At 49.5% G+C, this 17,406-nt stretch overlaps 1 protein-coding gene across 5 annotated transcripts in view; it reads right to left on the bottom strand.

Moving 5' to 3' along the window:
* Positions 1–1,274: 1,274 nt before the first annotated feature.
* Positions 1,275–17,406, bottom strand: part of ypel2a (yippee-like 2a) — a 67,287-nt gene continuing 51,155 nt past the window's right edge. Inside the window, exons 3-5 of one of the 5 annotated variants that reach the window (XR_005462654.1) lie at positions 13,480–13,588; positions 7,166–10,742; positions 1,275–3,835 (exon numbers count right to left, since the gene is read on the bottom strand). Coding sequence is in view for 4 of the 5 variants with exons in the window: in XM_038814633.1 (XP_038670561.1) it covers positions 3,464–3,835; positions 13,480–13,588 (481 nt within the window). In the remaining variant the exon portion in view is untranslated. Of the gene's footprint in view, positions 3,836–7,071; positions 10,743–13,479; positions 13,589–17,406 lie in introns of those variants that run through there. The other 4 variants (XM_038814630.1, XM_038814632.1, XM_038814633.1 and 1 more) reach the window with 4 other exon arrangements.

The following is a 17,406-nucleotide window of genomic DNA, read 5'->3' as shown; positions in this document are numbered from 1 at the left end:
ATCTAAATTTATAAAAAAAAAAAGAAAAAATAAATCCAATTAGAGAATTCAGGGGAAACTTGCTATCACAGTGATTGAGGTGAATGACACAGATGCCCCAAGGGGAAGCTCGAGGGATACGAGGGAAAAAGTAATATACGGATATAGGGATAGAGTGAGATGATAGTGGATGTCCCTGTGGAGCATTTCCAGTTGGGCCGAATGGCCTGTTTCTGTCCTGTGAATTCTGGGTAGTTCTCCCATGCCTTAATGGGCAAACACGCTGGCCTGTATCTAGGACACACATAGAATTACATTGTGCACTGAGGTTGTTTCAGGGGTAATGTAGGCGCAAGGTATGCCAATCTACCCAGCAAAGGTGCAGTGAGTCGAGCTCTGTGCAGAGGGTCAGAATGACCAGCTGCTCTCACTTCCCTGGCAAAGGTTCCTTTGTATTTCATCGCTTCAGCTGACAGCCGGGCAGGGAGGGGTTAGTTTGAGATCCACAAGAGAATCGCATGGTGCAAGAGGCTCCCTGAGAAAATGGGACTATTGGGTTCTAATGGTTGCCTGAGTGAGGGTTGTAGCTGGGCGATCAGGTTTGTTCTTTGATGCATTGAGTGCCTTGACACATGGAAACTCCCATCAACATGTCCAGGGGAAGGGTGCCCTGGTTTGGATATGTCATCACCAGGCATTTCAGCCTGGACTTGACCCGAAAGAGTCCTTCCCTCAGATAGCAGCAACTGGCTTCCCATTTGTAAACCTCTTAGCATGGATCTGAACCTTCACCAGGTGGACACTGGGTAGCAGGATCTCCTGACCAGTGGCATTTGCACAGCAGGAGCTACTGCAAATAGGGACTGGATTGCCAGCATCCCGACCACCCCAATGGGCAGGTACACCACTGAATGGTGAATCCGCCACTTGGGATGTGGATTTTCAGCAGTCCCTGAGCACCTTTTCTCTTTATTAGTTTTCAGAGCGCTGCCTGTGGTCCCTCGCCTGAAATTCCTCTTCAACTCAATTTGTACATCACTGGGACTCTCCATTCAGTACATCTGCTCAACCTGATCCCACCCCACCTAATAACGATGTAGTGTTTAAGCTAAATCTTTATTTAAAACCTCATAGTAGACTTTCATGTGGAATTTCTCCAGGCTTTTCCAGAATACTAGACTCTGGGCTATGTATAGCACGGAAGGAGAGACCTCTTGAAAAATAAACATTTCCTATTGATGGGTGAAGTGCATAATTAATTCATCCTGTTTAATAGCAAGAGCTAGAGGCTTCCAAATATCTGGAAAAAAAAAACTTTATTTTTTGCGACAATTAAGCACGAACAACATATTTTACAAATGCCCGTCTTCGGAATACTGACTATGTACAAACACGTGTGGTGAAGGTACTGGAGGCTGCAAGGTGATTCTGGTGAAGCTCTACCCAAATAGTGGGGTAACCGGGAAGGGGGTGTCCTGCCACTAAGAGGTGAGAGTCCCGGGCAGTGTTCATCTGCTGCTGCCCACCCATCGACCTCCGGCACCCTGGGACCTCCCACAACCCCGGTGAAACACTCTGAGGCACGGACCCTATCCCCGCGCCGGAGAAACCAGGGCGTTGGCGAGAGCTGAACTGTCTCAGCATGTTCCATTGGGATCTGGAGAGGAGACGAAAGAGAAATGATTACTTTTTCGCAGTGGGGGGGGTGACTCGATTGTTTTGGCAGAAAGCTCCTGTTCATACACCTCAATGCAACAATAGAATAGTCCCACAAAGGAACAGAAGAGGCCATTCAGCTCATTGAGCCTGTTCCGCCATTCAATTAGATCAAGGCTGATCTATATCTTAACTCCATCTACCCACCTCCCCCTTGGTTCTGGAACTCTCAACCCCCAGGCCTAATAAAAATCACAGTTTGGAAATTTTCAATTGACTCCCAGCATCTTGTGGGACGCAGTTCCAGGTTCCCACTAGCACTCGTGTGAAGAAGTGAATCCAGACATCATCCCTGAACAACCTGGCTCCAATTTTAAGTTTATGTTGCCTGGTTTTGCACTCGCCCACCAGAGAGGAAATAGTTTCTAACTGTTAAATCTTTTAATGATCTTAATCATCTCAGTTAGATCTTCCACACTCAAGGGAATTAGGTCTAGTCTATGCAACCTGTTCCCATAATTTAACAATTCTTTTAGCCCCCCCTAAATCAACTTACGTTTGAACAAGGAAATGCACTCCCTCAATCCCTGACTTGCAAGATTAAATAACCTACCACACTAAAAGGGCTCTCACAATTGCCTCAGGTTCAGGGCTTTTGAAAGGCAAAGAAATCAACCAGCGTTTCTGATCTCCATCACTGACCAATGAATTCTACTGCCCGAGTGCGGAGATTAAAAATTAAAAAAAATTTTTTTTTTTTTTTTTTTAAGAGTACCCAATTCATTTTTTCCAATTAAGGGACAATTTAGCGTGGCCGATCCACCTACCCTGCACATCTTTGGGTTGTGGGGCGAAACCCATGCAGACACGGGGAGAATGTGCAAACTTCACACAGACAGTGACCCAGAGCCGGGATCGAACCTGGAACCTCGGCGCCGTGAGGCAGCAATGCTAACCCACCGCGCCACCCGAGTGCGGAGATTTTGAGCGAGGATGGGATCTGGGTGTGACGCACCCCGTGGTCAAACACTCTCGCTCTCTCATCTGCCCACACGAAGACGGGCAGTCAGGGCGAAGTACCACAGGGTTGCCCGCACTGAAGGGAATGGCACCCAGCGTGGGTCAGAGCCAGCAGGAGCGTTGGGGAGCGATGATTGGCAAAAGAATAAGTTGCGCGGAGGAGAGTGTATCTTAATGTACGGGTTGTTGTGGTCTGGAATGCACTGTCTGATGTGCTGCCAGAAGCAGATTCAATAGGAACTTTCAAATGGGAATTCGATAAATACTTGAAAAGGAGCAATTAGCAGGGTTATGGCGCAAGAGTGTGAGGAATGGAATTGGATTTTTTTTTTTTTAGAAAGAAATTTAGAGTACCCAATTCATTTTTTCCAATTAAAGGACAATTTAGCGTAGCCGATCCACCTACCCTGCACATCTTTGGGTTGTGGGTGTGAAACCCGCGCAAACACGGGGAGAATGTGCAAACTCCACACGGACAGTGACCCAGAGCCGGGATCGAACCTGGGACCTCGGCGCCGTGAGGCAGCAGTGCTAACCCTCTGCGCCACCGTGCTGCCCGGGTTTCTTATTTAAAAAGCCAACACAGGCACACCAGGCCGAATGGCCTCCTTCTTTGCTGTACATTTCTGTGACCAGTAGATCAGGAAGCTGGTGGGCAACCTGTCTCCAAGGCCTCCTCAAACCCTACTCTTCACTGGAGATTCACCAAATAGGCCTAGGACGACGAGCCTTCTCAATCCCTCCTCCTGGTGCTCTTCCCTGGTGGCATTGTCGAGATAGGGAACTCACTGCTCCGACAAATCATAGGTCACAAATCAGGCAAAATGCTACTGGTGCACCCAGCGTTCGATATAAAGCCAGCTGGGTGAAGGGGAAAGAAGGTCAAATAACACAAATAAGGAGATCTTAAAGGTTTTTTTTGGGAGGCAGGAAATGGGAGGGGTGCCGGTGGAAAATATTTCCAGGAAGGGTAGGGGAGGAGACATCTTTTGGATGTCCATTTCACTTGAACCAGCTTACTGTTCCTGCATGGGATCTTCCTGTGCTGTTCGGGTAGGTTAAAGTCAGCACTCGGTGACAAATCGGAGCCCTGCAGACACCACACCTTTAACATAAACACATCACCTGCGTGAATCTCACTGGAACAGTTCACAGAAGAGGTCGACATACGAAAGCGAGACTAGAAAGAAAGGGAAAATGAATCAAATTTCGCGCTACAGGAATTTCCGGACGGTAAGACACGTGTTGATGATCCACCATTACAAAATAACTCAAGGCGCAAGAAAAGACAGGAAGACAGATTGATGGGGGGGGGGGGGGGGGGGGGGCATGGAGGAAGAAGTGCAACAATTATTTTCTTTTTGGGCAATGTTTAAAAGCAGACAGTAGCGGCAGCACGGTGGCCTAGTGGTTAGCATGGTTGCCTACGGCGCTGAGGACCCGGGTTCGAATCCCGGCCCTGGGTCACTGTCCGTGTGGAGTTTGCACATTCTCCCCGTGTCTGCGTGGGTTTCGCCCCCACAACCCAAAAGATATGGATAGGTGGATTGGCCACACTAAATTGCCCCTTAATTAAAAATAAAAAAGCAGACAGTAGTTTCAACTTGACTGAGTTGGTAAATGCACCACACACATTTCATGCAGAATCCTTGCAGCCAGCTGAAAGAAGGGAGACATGCCTACAATCTCGACATGGGCTGCTTGTGAATGAATTTCGAGAGGAACGAAGTTCCCAAAAGTCACGGCTTCCACCATCAATCTATTAAAAATGAAAACTGTTTGGGGACCAGAAACAGTTATATATTCAGCCAGGGACATTTAAATGTACAACTTCATCAGCTGTTTAAAATGGATCCTTTAAAAAAAATGTCTTCCTGGAAGACTCCCTCTGTTGGTACATACGTATATGGTAGCACCATGTGGACAAAATGCACATTGCAATTTTCTTTTTCTTTTTTTTAAAATTTAGAGTACCCAATTCATTTTTCCAATTAAGGAGCAATTTAGCATGATCAATCCACAGTGACCCAGGATCGAACCTGGGACCTCGGCGCTGTGAGGTAGCAGTACTACACACTGCGCCACCGTGCTGCCCCACATTGCAATTTTCCATACACTATAGGTAATAAGGACAGAGATTCACCAGAAGGGTACCAGGGTGATGGGCTTCAGTTCAGCAAAAGCTGGGGGTGTTCTCTTTAAAGAAGAGGTTGAGGGGAGATTTACTAGACGTATTAAAATGATAACTTTTTTTGATATGATCTCCTTACTTAGTTCATTCCTACTATCAGGAACCAGGGGACAGAATAAATGGTAAAAGAATCAAGAGTTCAGATTATTCTTTTCCTTTTTTAAATTACATTTTTAGAGCGCCCAATTCATTTTTTTTCTAATTAAGGGGCAATTTAGCGTAGCCAATCCACCTAGCCTGCACATCTTTGGGTTGTGGGGGCGAAACCCGCGCAAACAGGTTATTCTTTTTTACACAGCAAGATGCAATGACCTGGAGTGCTTTGGTGAAACAGATTCAATAAAATACTTAAAAAGGGGAAACATGCAGGACAATGGGGAACGAGCAGAGGTAGGGTGACCAACCTGAATACTCCAGGTGTTTGCACAGGCAGTATGGGCCGAATGGCCTCCGCCTGTGCTGGAGGATCCTGAACATGCGGTGAAACAGGGTTGGTCACAACATTGGCTCCTTTGCGGCAAAGATTTACAGATTAAGAACTGGGCCTGGCTCACACAGCTAGAGGTCCCAACTATTCACCCCCCCAACACCCATGCACAGCTCAAGGTCATTTGAACTGGTCAGTAATGTACTGTTGAATAAAGGGTTACGGTGAGGTCGCTGCTGCATTAAATAATCCTGAAGAGGCTTTGTTTACATGAGGTGTTAGCAGCTTAAAGATAATGCGCCTTTGAAAGAATACAATTAAACACCAGGCAGGGCCCAGGTTAAGCTGCATTGCTTTGTTTAAGCAGAGTCTACAAAAATGCAACTAGTCTCAGTGGAGGACAGGTTTGGATGAGAAATAAAAGGCAGCCAGGGTTGCCCATCCTCGTCACTCGCACTCAATTGTTCAATTAGTACCCGTCAGCAGAGTTATCAGGACATACCCGCTCAGCTGAATGGCTCACGTGAAGAATGGCCTTTCAGAGCAGGTCATGGAGGGCAGCTAGGGCCGAGAGGGCAGTCTCCACGGAAACAGAGTCTCACGGAGGAAAGAAGATGGAGATTTCCACCTGTCTGCAGCCGGGCTCGCCCTTCACGCTGAGCCTGGCACCTCCAAAGCAAAAGCCATGGCTGAATTCTGATCGCAAAACGCCCCTGCCCAGCTCCTGGAGTTGGATTGGCTCGTGTGTCAAATGCAATCAGAAGATGAATCATAGAATGGTGACAGAACAAAGGAAGGCCATTTATCCCATCTGTGCAGGCTCTCTGCAACTCCCCATAGCCCTGACAAGCTTTCCTCTTCAGGTAACGACCCAATGTTTGTCCAAAGCCTTGACTGAATCTGCCTCCACCGCATTTCAGATTCGAACCACCCACTGCTTTAAAAAACGTTTTCCCTCATGTCACCTTAAGATGGCAACGGAGGTACCTGTGACTATTCCAAAGCCACGACTTCCACCACGAAGAAGGACAAGGGCGGCTTGTTCCCGGGGGGGGGGGGGGGGGGGGGGGATACCACCACCTGGAGGTTCCCCTCCAAGTCACTCACCACCCTGACTTGGAAATATACCGGCCGTTCCTTCACTGTCACTGGGTCAAAATCCTGGAGCCCTGTCCCTACCAGCACTGTGGGTGTACCTACACCTCGGGCTGCAGTGGTTCAAGAAGGCAGCTCACTACCACCTTTGCAATGGTAAGTAGGGATGGGCAAGAAATACTGGTCTGGCCAGTGAAGCCGACGTCCCATGCTCAATTTTTTAAAAAAGATTACCCTGGCCAAAGGTGCAATTAAGGACCTAATATTTAAAAAACTAAATTTAGAGTCCCCAATTCTTTTTCTTTCCAATTAAGGAGCAATTTAACGTGCCAATCCACCCACCCTGCATATCTTTGGGTCGTGAGGGCGAGACCCACGCAGACACGGGGGGGGGGGGAATGTGCAAACTCCAAACGGACTGTGGCACGGGGCCAGGATGTTACCCGGGTCCTCGGCGCCGTGATGCAGCAGTGCTAACCATTGCGCCACTGTGTTGTCCAATATTAACCCTCGAGGAGAGCTCTTACTCCCTGGGATTTGCCAACTCAGGCCAGTGGCCCCCACCCCTGCCAGAAAACAAAACGTAAGCACAAGAATTGTTGCATCCCTCCATTGACAAACTGAAACACCTTGAAATGGAAAGAAAATACTTCAGCAGGAAATGAATACATAGCAGGAAAATAAAAGTGCAGAGTCGAAGATATGGGTCAGACATCGCTGAATATATTATAAAAAATTCTTTTAAATATGAATATTTACAAGAGTACACAATATAAGACAAGTTCTGTATATATTACCAATTTCTTGTTTAAATAGGGGACAGCACAGTATCACTTAAGGAGATGATCTAGCAGAGTGTACATCCTCTAGCCAATCGCATCAGGCAATGTGACTATGTCAGGGAATTGGTTCTGGTAGCCAATGGGAGCCATGGTTAGAATATTTCAGATCCAAGCGGCATCCAATCACAAGCTAGCTTTGGCTGCAACAAAACAAAGGCTAATTGGCTGCTTGAACCAATGGGTTTATTGGATGTACAACAGGCCACCCATCCTAGAGGTTCTGTGGCGTTGCTTTGGACAGTTTATTTTCATGCATGGTAGAAAACAAGCCAAGATAACAAGTCAACCACCGTATTTAACATACAGCCGCTATCACGCAATGCAAAGTTCAGTTTCCTCTCTCCCTGCAAGACATGTACACCAACTGCGTGGGTTGGCCACACTGCTGTGTTTGGTCTTTGGGCTTGTGGACCTTATTCACTGCAGACCCTCCCCTCGAATGGCGGACAAAAGGCTCTTTGGCCAATTAATGGTGCCACGTGAGCCCTGAGCCACTATTAGTGAACTCCGTGCGAAGGTTTCACACTCCGACTGCCAGAAGAAGTGAAAGGGTCCTGCGGAATGACCACGTGGCAGGGTCCGACCGTCCAAATTTGAGTTGTGTTTGGATGAAGCTTTAGGTCAAACCCCAAACGTGAAGGGTGGGTGACCACCTTCGATTATCCACACGACGGACGCTTAAAGAGGGAGGTCTTTCTATCATGCACTGGTACCAATTAATAGGCAGTCCAGTGACAATACAGTTGGACAAGGCTGGACTTGTTACCTGGCTCATGTAACAGTGTGTAAACAGAGAGGTGCTTTGGTCAATATTTGGACAGATTCATTTGACCGGTTGTACTGTCGACACATGAAAGCCCAGAGGTCTGCTTGCTGGTGCCATGGATTTCAGCAGTGTTGTCCAGCCTACGTTTGGTTACACTTTAGCCGTGCATTGTACACCGTTGCCATGGTCTTTACATCACTGCAGAATGGAGAAGTGAAGAAAGCTGAAGTGTCACTTGACTACAAATCTCACACAGGGGGCCGGGCCCTTTGTCACAGACGGTAAGAACCGACCGATTCGCCACAATTTACCGGAGGGGCGGGGTGGGGAAGGGGGCACGGAGGAGGAGGAGGCTGCTGCTGAGCTGGAGCAGGATAATCCCCCTGATATTTACCTGACTTTACTGAGTCAAAAAATAGAAGGTTCCATCACAAGTCTCAGAACTCCCTCCTGTCCCAGCCTGGGCGCCTACAGGGCATGAGATACAATGGAAAATGTGATATCTTGTTACTGACAGTTCCGTGTACACATCATGTGGAAAAGGAGGAATGGGAGGAAGCCATTCAGGCCTGGGGCCTATTCCATTATGGCTGATTTGTACCTTAACTCCATCTACCCAGCTAGGTTCCACAACCCCTAATACAGCAAAAAATCTGTCCGTCTCAGTTCTGAAATGTTCCATTGGGGCTCGCAGCGTATCGCCGGAGAGAGTTCCAGATTTTCACAACCCTTTGTGTAAAGAAGTCCTTCCTGACATCATCTTCAAAGGTCCCAGCCGGACCGGTGTGAAGGTTTTGCCCCCTTGTTCTGAACGTCCCTCACCGGAGAATATCCTTTCCGTCTCCCGTCAACTCCTTTCGTCACCTTAACATCTAAATTAGATGGTTCCTTAATCGCGTGTGTTCGAGGGAATACCAGCTCCAGTCCATGTAACCGTTCACCATAATTTAACTCTTTCAGCCCCGGTACTCTGCTCCTGAATCTGTGTTGCAACCCCTCAGAGGTCAATGTGATCTTTCTGAGGCGCAATCCCCATCCAATAGTATCTCACTCGCACTGATGTGACCCACCCCTCCCAATACACCCGGGGGCATGTAACTGTTACTGAAAATAACGGAGTAATGGACAGATCCACTGTGCCAGCAGGAGGTACCTGTGTCCACTTTTGTTATCCGCACAGCCACCACCTGTGCAGTTAATTATCCCTTCCCCTATGCTGATTGACAACTTTTGAAGTTAGGTTTCAAGCATTTGTGTTGGGTGGGGTGCTCTGGGGCTGCGGTGCCCCCTACCCCTCCCCTGGCAGGAGGTTTTTTCCATACTTTGCCACACAGGCCTTAAGCGATATTTTCTTTCCCACCTTTGTCTGAAGCAGCCCAGCTGCCTCACCAACCTGCGCCAGCAGGGTACCAAAGGGGGCAGCAGTGCTGCCATCCACTCTCTATCTCTCTGTCTCCCTCACACAGCCAGAAGCATTGGCCAAGACTCCCTCTCACAGCTTAGCTGCAATCAGCTGATCCGTCTGTCTCTTAAAGACTGACCCAGTTACAGACGCTGATCCTTCAACCGTACGTCACGATTGTTTGAAAGGATCTGATGAAATGACAGGTTAAGATTGGGGGGGGGGCGGGGGAGAGAAAGAGTAGGATTTGAGCTCCACTTTCACGGGGTTTGCTTTGCCTGACCAGCGGGCACTGTGAGGTTTAGAGCATCTTGTAGATATCAATAATACAATCCTCATTTCGTTGGGAGCACATCCTTTGCTCAAGTGGCAACAGGATGCTTATTTTGGCAGCTCCTTAGTTGGATTGGCCCATCCGATATTGGGGATATCCTTAAAGGGGGACGGGATGATGTGGCCTTGATCCAGCCAGCGGCCATGGGAAAAGGCCCACCAGCTGGGATAAGGAGGGGGCTGAGCCTCTCTCGCATCCGACCTGCCCCCAGTTCTAACAGTGCGCATGACTCAAATGCACGGCGACCAATGCCCGGTTGCGAGAGGGTCAATCCGCACCGAGGGTGGGGTTGATGCGTGCTTCGCGTGGACACGGCGGTCAGACGCTGATTTCCTCCCTCCCAGACGGGACGGGCACGCCCCCCACAGCGCCTTGCATGCCGGCGGAGTAAAATGTCTTTTCAATCCCGTCAGCCTACAGGGAAAAGGGGGTTCGGGAGGGGCGGTGGAGAGGTCGTCGGTCCGACCCTCCACCAGGGACAGACCGACGGACACACCGTAGCTCCGGCTACTGTCGCCGCACCAGGCCTCAGCTTTGAGTTCGCCACCTGCGTTTCCCTAAACGCACGTTTGTCCTCCCCCCCCCCCCCACCCCCCACTCCCAAACAATGCTACTCTTAAGCGAACGTCACTAAAACCGCTTTTCGAGTTGACTTAAGAAAAAGCGACGTTGATTATCCTCGAGCTTTGCTGCAGTTCTTCAGCTCGACGACGGCAAAAGAAGAAGAGCCAGGAGATGGTTGACCACAGGAGGCAAAACAAAACGACAAAGAGAGGATAATAACGATAATACTAAAAGGGAGAGAAATGCAGAGGCGGGCGGCTGAGAGATGGAGCTCACGGCTTGGCTCCCCCTCCCAACATGTACAACCAAAGCCTTCAGTTACTCCTCCTGTTCCAGGGTCAAGAGCCCAGCAATCAGCTCCAGTGGGACCTTCTGTTCACTCCCAGCCATTGTCCTTAATCATATGAGCAAGTTCTATAATGTACTTCCCTTCTTTGTATTTCTGGCTGCTCTCGAAGGCGTGCTCCTGTGGACAAAGAGCAACACTGAGTTCAACCGTGACGGCGACAACAACAACAACAACAACTTGCATTTATGGAGCGCCCAAGGCGCCTCACAGGCGTGCTGTGGAACAGAATTTCAGACGGAGCCGCGTGAGGCATTGAGACTGGTGGCTAAAACGTTGGTCGAAGAGGTAGGTTCTAAGGAGCGTCTTAAAAGAGGACGTAGGGAGGTGGCGAGGTTAAAGGAGGGAATTCAAAAGTTGACGGCACGGCTGCCAATGGCAGAGAAATTAAAATCGGGGATAGGAACAGAGGATAGGCCATTCAGCCCCTCGAGTCTGTCCCGCCATTCACTGAGATCACGGCTGATCGGCGATCGAACTCCATAAACCTGCCTTTGGCCCATACCCCTTAATATCTAAACAAAAATGTATCTCAGATTTAAAAACAACAACTGGTCCAGCTTCAACTGCTGTATGTGGGAGAGAGTTCCAAACCTCTACCATCCTTTGAGTGAAGACGTTCTTCCCGAACATCTCTCCTGCACAAGTGGGCAGAATTGGAAGACAGGCATCATGGAGAATGTTGGAACAGGGGAACGTTGCAGAATAGGGAGGGGCGGGATCATGGAGGGGTATGAACATAGGGATGAGGATTTTATTTTTGAAATCAAGGCACTGCGGGACTGTGAGTCAAGTTGGGTCAGAGTACAAAGGTCAGGGGTGTATGGGACTGGGTTAGGGTGTCGGAAGGAGGTGTTTGTGCGAGCGCACGATTGCGGAGGGTGGGGGGTGGGAAGTACAGGTCAATGAGGAGAGGTACAGATACATTCTAATTGCCCTACAAACAAGCCCAGACATCAATCTCAATCCTTCTCAGGCCAACACAGCCCAGACTTTAAAAAAAAAAATTTTGAGTACCCAATTAATTTTTTCCAATTAAGGGGCAATTTAGAGTGGCCAATCCACCTATCCTGCACATCTTTGGGTTGTGGGGGCTAAACCCACGCAAACACGGGGAGAATGTGCAAACTCCACACGGACAGTGACCCAGAGCCGGGATCGAACCTGGGACCTCGGCGCCGTGAGGCAGCAGTGCTAACCCACTGCGCCACCGTGCTGCCCCAACACAACCCAGACGTAAATCTTGATTTGCCAGACAGCGATCGGGGCTTGTCAAACATCAGGAACCTTCCACCCCCTCTGCCCCACAGAGGGCAGGTGGGGAGAATGTAACTATTATGTGTTGGACTCTTAAGGATAAAATGTCTTCACACAAATTTCATTGAAAAAAGACAAAGGTTGATGGAAATGTTAATCAGGGAGGCATTGAAGATCATTCTTAAAAGACTGTGAACAATAAGTAATTCTTTAGTATGTAAACATCTCACACCGACTGTTTTGGGAGGTCCTTAGTCCTGGGTACTCAAGCAAACATTTAAACAAAGGTTTGGAGTACCCAATTCTTTTTTTTCCCAATTAAGGTACAGTTTAGTGTGGCCAATCCACCGACCCTGCACATCTTCGGGTTGTGGGGGTGAAACCCACGCAGACACGGGAGGAGAATGTGCAAACTTCACACGGACAGTGACCCGGAGCCGGGATCGAACCCAGGTCCTCGGCGCCATGAGGCAGCAGTGCTAGCCACTGCGCCATCGTGCCACCCTTGGTACTTAGCAGACATTGTCTCATTTATTCCTTCCCCATAGGTTGTAAAGGGGAAATATCGGCACAGAAACATTAATAATCAGTTTTGAAACAACTGCTAGGACAGGTTATTGCCTGGACTCGGAAGGTTAGAATGTAGGAGGCTGAATGAGTTATTTCCAATTAAGCAAGACAATCCACAGATGATTCAGACGATTAGAATATAGAACATACAGTGCAGAAGGAGGCCATTCGGCCCATCGAGTCTGCACCGACCCACTTAAGCCATCACTTCCACCCCATCCCCGTAACCCACTAATCCCTCCTAACCCTTTTTGGTCACTAAGGGCAATTTAGCATGGCCAATCCACCTAACCTGCACGTCTTTGGACTGTGGGAGGAAACTGGAGCACCCGGAGGAAACCCACACAGACACGGGGAGAACGTGCAGATCCGCACAGGCAGTGACCCAGCGGGGAATCGAACCTGGGACCCTGGCGCTGTGAAGACACAGTGCTATCCACTTGTGCTACCATGGGAAAAAGTATTGTGTTTGTTATTTATCATAGTGCAGAGATTATTAGATAAGTTTGATCATAAGAAGAATGAAGAATAAAGGGATTAAGGGTTATGGTGTTCGGGCCGGAAAGTGGAGCTGAGTCCACAAAAGATCAGCCATGATCTAATTGAATGGCGGAGCAGGCTCGAGGGGCCAGATGGCCTACTCCTGCTCCTAGTTCTTATGTTCTTATAACTGGTGATTTCCATATGAACTTGTTGTTTGAGAACTAGAACGACTTAACGTTTTGTTCTGGTTCAATTGAAACGGAGGCTGCCGAGGGGGAGATTGGGGTATCACAGTGAGGGCAAATATAAAAATGCAAATATACATTTTTATATGTGGCAGAGTGGGAGGGGAGACCCTTTGCTAATGACCCTGGATACAACAACCTGCATTTTTATCATTGTGATTTTAACAGAGTCCTAAGGCGTTTCACAGAGGCATTATCAAAGAAAATTTAGCACGCATGCACAGTGACATGACCATCTCCCCGGCAGTACAAGGAGATTGGCAGATACACAAACACATGGAAACACACAGCCAACAACTTACATATTTCCAGCCCAGTGTGGTTTTGCAGTTTTCACAGTAAATATCAGCCACTGCGTGCAGGCCGGTGAGTAAAACCCGCTCTTCTGCCGGTCCACAGCCCACATTAACTCTACAAAGAGATTTTAGAAAACGTCAGCACTTCAACGTGGAAAAGAAAGTCAAAATGTATGTTTGCAGAGCATCTTCCGCCACCCCAGAACACTTTAGAGCCAGTGAAATGTTTTTGCAGTGTAGTCACGGTGTTAATGTAGGAGATGTTAAAGGCGCTATACAAATGCAAGCTGTTGATCTGATTGACTCTAGGATAGGTGTGAGGGGCTGAATGGCCTACACCTGTTCCTATATTGCAGTCACAGAGTGGACCCTGCAGAAAGAGTAAGGAAACTCAAAATGATTCCGACAATTCGGTGAATTGACCATGCTAAATTGCCCTTGGTGTCCAAAAAGGTTGGGGTGGGGTTACTAGGTTAAGGGGATAATGTGGAGGGTGCTCTTTCCAAGGGCCGGTGCAGACTTGATGGGCCGAATGGCCTCCTTCTGCACTGTAAATTCAATGTTTCTGGTTTAGCTCACTGGGCTAAATCGCTGGCTTTTAAAGCAGACCATGGCAGGCCAGCAGCACGGTTCGATTCCCGTACCAGCCTCCCCTGACAGGCGCCGGAATGTGGCGACTAGGGGCTTTTCACAGTAACTTCATCGAAGCCTACTCGTGACAATAAGCGGTTTTCGTTTCATTTTTTTTCATATAGGAGTCAGGGAAAAGACACAATCTTAACTTTTGTAAACCAGGCAGCGTGTAGAGAGCTCCCTACAGCGTACCAGTAAAGGAGGCGGGAATCCTCAACTGGGCTCCTTAGGCAGGTGGAGGCAGTGTGGAGCTGAGCTATTCACAGCTTCAATCCCTGGTCTGTACTGAGTGGCGCAAGGCGGCTCCGAGGGTCCTGCTCTGCACTCTCTCTCTCTCTCTCTGGTGGCCACTGTGCGCAGAGGGGAGGAAGGAAGGGAACCAGAGAGAGGAAACGAGGAATAAGGAGAGAAAGGGAAAGAAAAAGCAAAGGCAAGAGAGAAAGTAGACAGGGGAGGTAATGGTGCAGTGATATTGTCGCTGGACGAGTATTCCAGAGACCCAGAGCCGTGCCCTGGTTCCCAGGTTCGAATCCTACCACGGCAGATGGTGAAATATGAATTTGGGCAGCACAATGGTTAACACTGGTGTTTGCACATTCCCCCCGTGTCTGCGTGGGTTTCGCCCCCACAACCCAAAGATGTGCAGGGTGGGTAGATGGGCCGCCTAAGGAGCCCCGTTAGAGATTCCTCCTCCTTTACTGGTGCACTATAGGTAGCTGCACGCTGCCTGGTTTACAAAAGTTAAGATTGTGTCTTTTCCCTGACTCCTATATTCATAGAACCATTGAATTTAATTGGAAGAAATAAATTGGGTGCTCCATCTACTTCACTCATGTACAATCCCATCTGGTTCACTAATGTTCTTTAGGGAAGGAAATCTGCCGTCCTTACCTGGTCTGGCCTACATGTGACTCCAGACCCACAGCAATGTGGTTGACTCTGAAATGCCCTCAGAGATGGGCAACAAATGCTGGGGCCCAGCCAGCGATGGCCACATCCCATGAACGAGTGAAAAAAGGGGTGTGCAATAAAAGCCAAATGCTGCAGGTGCTGGATTTTTTGAAATGTATTCATTGACGTGATGCGGGGGTCGCTGGCTCATTTGTTGCCCCTCCCCAATTGCCCCTGTACTGAGTGGCTCGCTCAGCCATTTAAAGGGGGAGTTAAGAGTCAACCGCATTGCTGTGGGTCTGGAGTCACATGTAGGCCAGACCGGGTAAAGGCGGCAGATTTCCTTCCCTGAAGGACATGAGTGAACCGGATGGGGTTTGTTCAACAATCAATGATAGTGGTCATGGTCACCATTACTGAGACGAGGGGCGCGATTCTCACAGGACAGACACAGAATCCCAATTCAGGCAGGTTTAGTGGGATGTTTCTCGGAGGTGCAACACCGTTATATATCTTGGCCTCGGTGAAGAATGCCCCAGCGAGGCTGCGCTTACATCATTTCCAGTGCAGGAAGAGTATTCGCGGATCGGGGCACCATTTTTAAATGGCACCCCGGTCTTTCAATGCCGCCTCCCCTCCCTCAGCCACCCCACCGCGGCCTCCGGACCTCCCCAATGCACTCAGGAAGGATGGCCACAAGATTGAAGAAGGAATGTCCAATACCCATGGGGACCGGAACCCTGGAAGATTGAAGAAGGAATGTCCAATACCCATGGGGACGGGAACCCTGGAAGATTGAAGAAGGAATGTCCAATACCCATGGGGACTGGAACCCTGGAAGATTGAAGAAGATTGAAGACTGGAACCCTGGAAGATTGAAGAAGGAATGTCCAATACCCATGGGGACTGGAACCCTGGAAGATTGAAGAAGATTGAAGACTGGAACCCTGGAAAATTGAAGAAGGAATGTCCAATACCCATGGGGACTGGAACCCTGGAAGAGGCAGCACTTTAGGAGAAGAAATGGGACAAAAAGGCCCAACAACAACCCCCCTGTCGCCTCCCGCCCCAGACCACCCTGCACAGTATTGTACCTACACAGCCTGGCCGTTGCCTTCTGGAATGTAATGTATCCCAGTGTGGTGAATACAGAGCTAGTGGGCTGGACTCTCCGATTTCCAGGCTAAATGCTGATGGCGGCATGGGAACAGTGGTGTTTTACGCCACACAAAAACGGCGCAAAAGCTGCATCGATCCTCCGTCTGGTAGGGGGCTGGCAGTCACGCGGCGTAAAGCCCCCGGCTTTACATGCAGAGACGGTTGGAGAATTCCCGGATTCGTGGCCACGCACAGTGGCGGCCTCGCCGGGCAACATGGCGCCGGCCGTGCGTGCACCCAGCCTGCCAAATACTGCCTCTCTGTAACCAGCCTCGCCACCCCCTGACCACCTCCCACCCAAGTTCCCCCAACCCCTGACGAAGGCCCCCCTGCCTGTGGAACGGCTCCCCCCCCCCCCCCTCGGAACGGCTACCCCTCCCCTCCCCCGTGGAACGGCTCACCCCCGACACTCAGTCCGCATCCGCCACGCCGAGTTTGCGATGTTCCATGCCGTGCCGGGAACTTAGCCCATCGGGGAGGGCCTCAGACGTCCTGATGGCGCGCACAAGGGGACGGAGCATCATAAAAGCGGCGCTGCCCCCGATTTTGACGCAAACGGAGATTCTCCGGCCGATCGGCGAACGCGATTTCGGCGTCGGCGCCCGGAGAAAGCCGACCAGTGTGTTTTTTAATTGAAAATACGCATTTGTTTTGTCCAATTAAGGGGCAATTTAGCGTGGCCAAACCACATCTGTGGGTTGTGGGGGTGAGACACACGCAAACACGGGGAGAATGTGCAAACTCCACACGGACAGTGACCCAGGGCCGGGAATCGAACCTGGGCCCTCGGCGCGGCGAGGCGGCAGTGCTAACCACTGTGCCACCCCCATACAGAGCGATTGTTAATAGAAATTGTAATAGTGGCAAAGTGGAGAGGGATAGCGAAAAATCCTTAGTTGTCAAGGTAAGGCTGCGATAGCGGATAGTGACAGGGTGGGGGAGGAGGGGGGCGGTGGAATAGTGAAAGCAGCTAGGTGGAAACAAAGAAGAGCCTGTTCTCAATCCTCATCGCACACATGGCCTGTGGAATGGGTTTGACCTGTAGGGTGAACTGCAAGTTGTCTGACTATCTTTCCTATACCTGTAACAGGTGAGGGGAAATAAAGGAATGTGACATTACCACGTTACCCATCCCTCACTCGCTCTTTAAGTAGCAGCAGCTGCTTCTGAGCAGCAGCCACTTCTCATCGGCCAATTCACTCCCGCCAACCAGCTGCACATAAACACACCCGGCACGGACTCAAGAAACTC

This window comes from Scyliorhinus canicula, chromosome 12 (genome assembly GCF_902713615.1).
Source record: "Scyliorhinus canicula chromosome 12, sScyCan1.1, whole genome shotgun sequence".
Lineage (NCBI taxonomy): Eukaryota > Metazoa > Chordata > Chondrichthyes > Carcharhiniformes > Scyliorhinidae > Scyliorhinus > Scyliorhinus canicula.
Note: the sequence above shows the minus strand (reverse complement) of the source record. Positions and strands in the feature narration are given on the sequence as shown.